Consider the following 8237-nt stretch of genomic DNA (forward strand, 5'->3'; position numbering starts at 1 on the left):
AATTTACCAAAATTGAAAATGATAGTTATAATAATTGGTTTTGGGATTTTCACATGGATAAGGTCATCAATGCTTACCATGCCTTTGTTTAAAAAATAAAGTTTCGGCGATATGAATTTCATAATGACAAAAGACAGGCCGGACAAAAGTCGAAGTTGAACATTTTATAAAAGCTCCAAGCGATGAAATAGCTTTAATAATGACATTAGAGTTTTTAAGGGCGTTAGCCAAGAACCTGATAGTGCATCAGCCTCTGTTAAAAAAAAAACAAAGGTTCGGCCTTGTTTTTCATAATGACGAAAGACAAGTCAAGGCAAAAGTTAAAGCTCTAATAACAAAAAAATGTGATTTTACAAAGGCGCTAATTCTAATTTAGGGGCATTTAAAAGTTTAAGGCGCTGATTGATGAAAGTGAAGCACATATAAATGTGTTTAGAAAAAAAGTGAAAACGAGAATCCCAACAGCTGAATAAAAAGGAGTTCTGAACAGTGATCTGTGGTTGGAAACTGGAAAAGACGCATTTGTTACCTATAACGCCTTAAGAATTTAACTGAGATGATGCATGAATATAAACTGCTAAAGCAAAAGCCGTGGAAAAAACTGTCTGAGGTAGAGATGAACAAAAATGGACAATTAAATTTCTGGTTGAAACAAGGAACAGCGATGACTGGCCTGAAAAACGATCCAAATAGGCCAAGACTTTAAGAAAGAATTCATATTTTTCACAGGGTGGCTGTATCGAACCTGTGGGCACTCATTATATGACAAAAAAGGAATGCATTTCCTTCCACAGTCCTGGGTTTCGTGGGCTCATACCTCTAGACCTGCCCTCAACACAGCATTCACTGAAAAATCTTAAGAATAATGATCGCAAAAAGAACTACAAGTATTTTTACTTCTTTTTTTTTCAGGCAAAACGAGGACAAAAGACAAGTATCGGGTTGTATACACAGATCACCAAAGGTTAGAACTCGAAAAAGAGTTTCATTATAACAAATATATCACAATCAGAAGGAAGTCTGAACTGGCTACTGTGTTAGGATTATCAGAAAGACAGGTACGCCGAATTTTGAAGCTTTGTTTTCGGATTTTTAGCGATAGAAACAGTTACAATGGAAACGATTTTCAACATAAATCATAATATCGATTTTTTAAATGCTTTTATTTAACTTTCTTTGTCCGGGTTGAATCTTGCACTCAATATTTCCCCTACTTCTCCTGGTCTTACTGAGCTTAAATTGTTTAGTGTATTAATTTCCAATGGCAATTCCTTATAATCCGCTTGTAATTCCTCAAAAATTTCCATCCCCCTCTCCATCACTACCACCAACTTGTAGCTGTTGGCATGTTGCACCTTGTTTCCCCTGGAATCAGATTTTGGCTTTCTTTATGTTTTGGTTGGAGGATCAAATTGGGCTTGTGTTCCAACCAACACACGGCCCCCCTCCCAAATTCTTAGCATGAAGCGGAGAATATTCTATTTTGATCTGACCGGAAGCACACAATAATTTTAATCTGCATAATTGGAGGACCAAGGTGTGCTCAGGGCACTACCAGCAGCTACTTCCTCGCCAATGCTTTAGATGAAACGTAGACACGTTGTAACTTGTTTGAACCGGGATCATATAAGGATTTTTCAATCTGTACGGTTAGAGGTGGAAAGTGGGTCAATGGCCTCAAAAGGCTCTGTATTGAGCATGTAATAACGTAGTGCCTGAAGCTGCGCCTGGCTTTTATATGCCGAATTTCACTTAAAAAATGTAAAATTATAAAGAGTGGCTAAAAATGGGTAAGATGTCTAAGGACTGCAAAAAATGAAATAAAATTGCGATCTCTTTCCGATGCGTTTCTATCTTCATATATTCAAAAGAGTAAAAATAAAAATAAAATAAAAAAATCTGCTACCCGTAGAACTTGAAAATCTTGAAGACTAGAAATGGAAGTACGAGACACTTATGACATAAACACTTTTCAAATTTTCTGAAAATCATGGGATGTGGTGTCTACGAAGGCCCTTGAATAGTTGTAAAGTATGTATTAACCAGTCTTTGCTTTCTTCAATTTTCCCGGGTAGCACGGGAACGAATTAGTTTTCTTTTAGTGCATTTAGAAATAAAAGTGTGCTGTTTACTACTTATTTTAAATGTTTGGATCGGGTTAGGAACCAGATTTTGTGCTCTTGGTGGTAATTAACAAGCAAAAATTAATAAAAATACATATCTTATCTGTTGTTCCTGTGAAAAACGATAGTTCTTACACCACTTAGTCCTCTAGCCTGCTACTAATAATGTCAAACCTTCACTTTAAACTATAGGCCTTTTCTCAAGACAATCCGTGGCTTAGTGGCGAAAAAGCGCCAGTTGTGGAAAACCAATGGAAGGTGAAGCTGTCTTTATAAGACAGGCTAGTGAAAAATACACCGGCTAGTCGCGAATAGCAAATGACAAAGCAATTTATTTAAAAATTGACCATGCTTCCATTATCGCAATCAATTTCCAAGTATAAGCCAGCTAATAAATATTCTAAATGTAATAAATGCCCATAAATGTTCTCAGCCATTGTCTTGCAAGGTTTTCAAAAATACTATTCTTTTCTTGAATATGAATAAAAAAGTCAAAATTGGTATCTTTATTAAAGTCATGAGCATAATAATTTGAATTTAGCGTCAAAAACCACTAGCCAGAAACACTTTCCACTAGCGGGTTGGATTTTCTTTTCTGATTCTATTCAATTCTAGTCTTCTGTAGATCAAAGGTCTGGCAGCTTTTCGTAAGTCGCAAATAAACAATGGAAAGTAAAGCAGGCTTCGCTTTCCAGCTTGTGAAAAAACGCCTTAAACCTCTTGGGAATGTTTTGTTTCTGGTAACTGGGTATGTTGGAATTTTTGTTTCATTAATCCAGTTTCCATTAGGCCTGCGTTGTCTTCTCCTTCATTTTTTAGAAGTAACACTATCAGTATACATTTATTTGATAACCTGGAAAGGTCCATGCGACTTAAGAGAAGCTATCAAGAAGCTCCAGGGCTATATTTTTTGACTGCTCTACTTCTGTGTGTGCAGAGAACTCCAGTCACTAGTTTCCAGCGTACTGAATTTGCTGGTTGAGTGGCCTAGTAATGGTTGCACGGATTTTGCCTGGACACACGAGCCTATAACTCAACACTAGTGTTGATCTCCAATTACTTCTGGCTCGTATTACGCGATGGTTTGAATTGTGTTTCAATATTTTTATTTTCTCACTCTTTTCTACTCGACACAGAATTAAGGCAAAAAGAGGGACTAAGCAACTACTGAAAAAAAAAACTAGACAATCCATCTGGATTTTGTTATTTCAGCTATTTAAATGTGAAAAGGCCGTGGTGTAGCGGTAAGGAGAGTAAGGAACTGAGTGCCCAGGGTACAAATTTTGAAGAAGCAACGTTTTCAAAACCAAAAAAGTAAAATAAATACTGAAATTTGCCACAAAGATGAATTTCCTCCATTTTTCCTATTGTTCAAGCTAGGATAAATCAAAGGCCCCTTCAAAAAGTTAATTTATTTTATAAGGCATGCGGCAATTGAACTGACTGACCATAAAATGTCGTTTAAAATGATAATCCAATATCGATAGCGCACTTTTGGTCAGGTTCAAATACCCGACTATTTGAAAGTGACCCCTTAGTTAGAAAAATCTCAAAAAGTAATTATGATTTAAAAATGTATCCAAAATCGAATGTTCTTCCTCCGTAAAGCAATAAGCTGTAATCGATTCGTCAAGTAGAGCTTATACCCACCGAACAAAGTCATATTCAGGGGGTTACCGGGTTTGTACCCTTCCTCCGCCCGAAATTTTATCCGACTCGTAAAAATATGACAAGAATGCATATGAAAAGATTTTGATGTGTTTTCAACAGTTTTTTTGTCCCCCTCCCCAGAACAAAATCCCGGATACTCCCTTGCTTTTGAAGCTTTAATGGAAGGGTTTAAAAAAAAGTCAAGTCAAAACTGAGCGGATTAGATTTCCTGGGTGGCACAAGTTTTGCAAATAGTAAAAGAGGAAGCAATTCCCTGCCAATTTATCGCATAAATTATTTTTTCTAGGTTAAAATTTGGTTTCAAAACAGGCGTGCTAAAGACAGAAAACAGATGAAGAAACGAGAAGAAGTGACAGTAAAAGAAAAAATAGATCCTATGCCCTACCATCCAATTCAAAGTATGCCAGTGATGCCTATGGGCTTAGGTATGGTAGAAAAACAAGAACTTCCTGAGCCTGTATTACAGCAGCAAGATCAGTGATAACTGCTGTCAGCGTGTTGCGATATTAAAGTCGCAAGACGAAAGCTACAGTATGCTTTTTACTCATCCAGGCTATTTGATTGGAACAGCCGCTTCTCCATTGTAAAATTACGTTTTACGAGGCAAAGACAAAACAACATTGATTTGTCGGTAAAAAAAGAACGTTTTGAAGTCTTATGACAAAAAGGTGTGATAGAACGTCTAGAAAAGACTGATACAGTAAATAGCGAAGTACTTACGGTAATTTAAAGTGTATTTGAAGTGTTTTATTAAAAATTTCCAGTTCGTGATTTTGGCCTTTTTCAAATAAACTGTTTATGTTTTTTATGTTATTTGTGGAGTGTGAACTAGAATTTTAACTACGTGCAGGTTGATTTATGCTTTTCGACATGTATACAGGATCTTGTTGCAGAAAATTGAATAGTTAATTGGGAATTAGCCCTGTTCCAAGTTGTTTTTAGTATCAACATAGTGATGAATGCAATAGCAAATATTTGCAAAAACTCCTGCAAGTCCACCAAGATTCACGTAGCAAGATCTGCTGCCTGATTTTTTGTACCAAAGCAGGCTGCCTGAATTCCCAGACCCAAAATTAAATGTAAAATTGTTGCGGTATTTAGTAAATAAAATTGGCACAAGCGATAACCATTAGGTCGACAACAAAATCGAAATGAATTGCAGATTACTCAAAATTTCTTCATCCTTTCCAATGTTTTCGCTCAGGTGCAACATTAGCTGAGACTTAAAAACCATTGGATAATAAAAGTTTTTTCAACCGAAATTACTTCCAGTCATTCTGCATGTAAGAGTGTTTGCCCCTCTCTACCCTCCACTGTTTATGCCAGTGGCGGATCCAGGGGGGTCGAGGGGTGCGTGTCCACCCTAGCGTAGTCTAAAGTAGTGTAATTTACTTAATTAACTCAAGTTTACGTTAATTAAACTTGCTCCTAACGCAAGTTTATCGGATCAACCTATTTTGCACCCCCCCTCCCTAATTTTTTATCGGATCAACCTATTTTGCGCCCCCACCCCTGAAAAAATCCTGGATCCGCCCCTGGCTTATGATAGAGCTTTATAGCAGGGGCAGGGGGGGAAATGTGACAAGGGCACCAATGAGCACAATCTAGGGGGGCCTACTGTGACAAAGGTACCAATAATTGACAAAATTGACAGATTTATTCTATAAAAAGAGAGAAAAAGAAACGGGAAAAGAAGGCAACAGAAAAAATCTTGGGGTCACCCTGCCCCTCCTCCCTATGGATCCACCCGTGCTTTATAGTGATCTATTGAAACCATTTCTGAGTACAACAAATACAATTAATGGGTAATTACCAGCGTTTTATTTGCCGATTGCCTTTCAAAACATTGGAAGTGAAGATTTTACTATTTAGCGCATATGCGCATCAATAACCCCTTCCATTCTTGAAGCTTTACTAAAAAAAAAAAAAAAAAAAATTCACTCCAAACGCGTTGCGTTTGCGTTGCGTTTTTTCACTCCCATTGCGTTGCGTAAAAACAAATTTAGCGTAAAGAGTGGGTGTTTGGGGGATGGGGGAGCCGCCTCATAAATAGGATTATTTTTGTGTGTTATAAATTTTAATATCGTTCTTTACAAAAAAAAGCTTCTTTCTTGGTCATTGTTGATACTGTGTCCTGGGTTATTCTAATGGGCTAGGATGGAGGCTTCAGTCGCCTTAAATTCCACTCTTTATATTGAAGCTTAACTCTTGCGTAACAATTCTTCGAGAAAAATGGCTAATTTGCTGTAATTTTTCTTCAAAATAAGATGAATTTTTCTATGTAAGATATCTTTTCCGCAAAAAGGGAGGATCTTTCACCCCGCATCACTTCTACTACACACTTTATCCTACATTCCTCCATACATGGTCTTCCAAATTAAGGTATGTATAAAGTTAAATTCACTTTTACCTATATATTTCTTTTGAAGATTCTTACAACGAACTTCTTAATAATACGGAAACAAAAACAGAAGACTATACTAATGGGCTAATATAAGATTTATCTTGTCACTATTATTTATTATTGCCTAAAAAAGGTTGAAATTAATTTTCAATTGGGCTCACTGATATTCCCTTTTACCAAGCCGAAGACTAAAGGCCTGTTTTATTAAGAAATCCTCATGGCAATTTACTTCCCTCCCCCCCCCCAATTTTCTACGTTTTATTACGGAATGATGTTAACTAAAGAGGGATAGGCAAACATTTTTGTACAAAGGTTCCTGACGAACAGTAAGTAAGGAGCGACGTGGGTTAATAATAATCAAAACTCTAAGAAACGGAAATTTAGTGACAGTAATATATATGTATATATATACCCGTATATATATAATATATATATATATATATATATATATATATATATATATATATATATATGGACAAAATTGCGATACTGAATGTGTAAATAGCATTAAGTTTAAAGGCACCGATCAAATTTTGAGCCTGAGAAAATTTGTCGTTTTTTAGGAAAAGGAACAACACCTTTAAAAGAATAAGTAATCTTAATGAAAACTACACCATTAAATTCAGCATATCAGAGAACCATGTAATGAAGTTTTCAGGGATCTATCTGCAAAAATGTGAAATTTTGCTCTATGGGTAATCGTATTGAATCAATGGTCATAGAAAATCGGGAAAAGGCTCATTTGAACGAAAATTATGAGTTCTAATACCCCTTTTAAGTACCAAAAAGGTAGTCTGGTACATAACTGATTTTGTACAAGACATGAAAGTTCCAAGATAGCAAATCGATTAAAATCTTTGTAAAATTATATACTGGCTTTAGAACCTTCAGAGAGGGTAATGCCGTGCGGTGGCTAATTCGTCCCTAAATCTTACTCAGTCCATACAACGTAAACGGTTAATGTAGACACTTATTAACGGTTAATTGTGCTTTATGGAAGCACTGTATAATTGAAGATCAGCCGTTATCTAGAGGGGCGCTGAGTCTTTTTTTTTGGTGGGGGGGAGTATGCCTGTGCCTCGCACATTGGATTTTATTCCCAAATTTGCCAAGTTCTCACGATTCAACTGTGAGATTTCTTCAAGACTACCAGTCTGAAAATGATATAACGGACGTGTTCTTCTGATGCGGTTTTAAAAGGTAACAAATAAAGAAGGTAGCTAACAGAATAGAATAGTTTTAACACTTTGACATGCCTGATATTAGAATTTTACTAGGCAGTAGTAGGTAGTACTGATTTAACCTTTTATTGTCTCAAATACCAACTTTTCCTTTGGAAGACCAAATTAAAAAAGAGTCAAAGTTGTCGCTCTTTTCAGATGGTTCCACGTAAAACTATGCCATTCAAATTATCAGCATTAAAAAATAAATAAACTCGAAGCATAGACACAGGCGCGAAGCCAGGGAAAAGAGAGAAATCCGAGGGGTTTAAGCCCCTCATCCCTCCCTTCCCTTGGACGAGACATTCAAATTAAACTTCATTATTAAAAAAGGAGGAACTAGAGGCGCTATTTTTCAGACAATTTTTGAAAAAATCACCCCCCCTCTCCTTGAAGCCTATCAAAAAGATGTTAAAGATGCACATGTATTTCTACAGGCAGACACTTGATTAAGAAAGAAATGCAGGTATACTTTCAGCATAAGATTGGTAGTTGGAGAAGGTCCCTAGAAGCAGACATATCATTCTACTCAGGTTGGTATAGGTGCAGAATACCTAAATGTTTCGAAGGATACCAGAAACAAGGCCGTTTCCAGGAGGGTTAGGAAGTTTGTCCCCCCCCCCCCCCGTAAAAATATAACAAAAAGCAGATAAACAAATTTGTGATGTGATTTTATAGTTTTTTTCTACCAAACCCCCTCCCCCCTGAAAAAATCCTGGATACGGCCTCTATTTTAGCTACTTTCATTTTCAATTATTGCTTAGAAAGAGAACTTCGAAATAATCCTTGAACAAGTCTGGTAAATTGCCCCTTCCTCCT

At 36.5% G+C, this 8237-nt stretch overlaps 1 protein-coding gene across 1 annotated transcript in view; it reads left to right on the plus strand.

Annotated features, from left to right (window-relative positions):
• The window catches only part of cad (caudal type homeobox), a 34914-nt gene extending 30318 nt beyond the window's left edge, over positions 1 to 4596 (plus strand). Inside the window, exons 2-3 of the mRNA XM_089108103.1 lie at positions 913 to 1058; positions 4081 to 4596. Of these exons, the coding sequence (XP_088964229.1) occupies positions 913 to 1058; positions 4081 to 4275 (341 nt within the window). The 3' untranslated portion in view covers positions 4276 to 4596. The remainder of the gene's footprint in view (positions 1 to 912; positions 1059 to 4080) is intronic.
• The last annotated feature ends 3641 nt before the right edge of the window (positions 4597 to 8237 follow it).

Source organism: Artemia sp. Qi Xiang Cuo, chromosome 2 (genome assembly GCF_049724085.1).
Source record: "Artemia sp. Qi Xiang Cuo chromosome 2, ASM4972408v1, whole genome shotgun sequence".
Lineage (NCBI taxonomy): Eukaryota > Metazoa > Arthropoda > Branchiopoda > Anostraca > Artemiidae > Artemia > Artemia sp. Qi Xiang Cuo.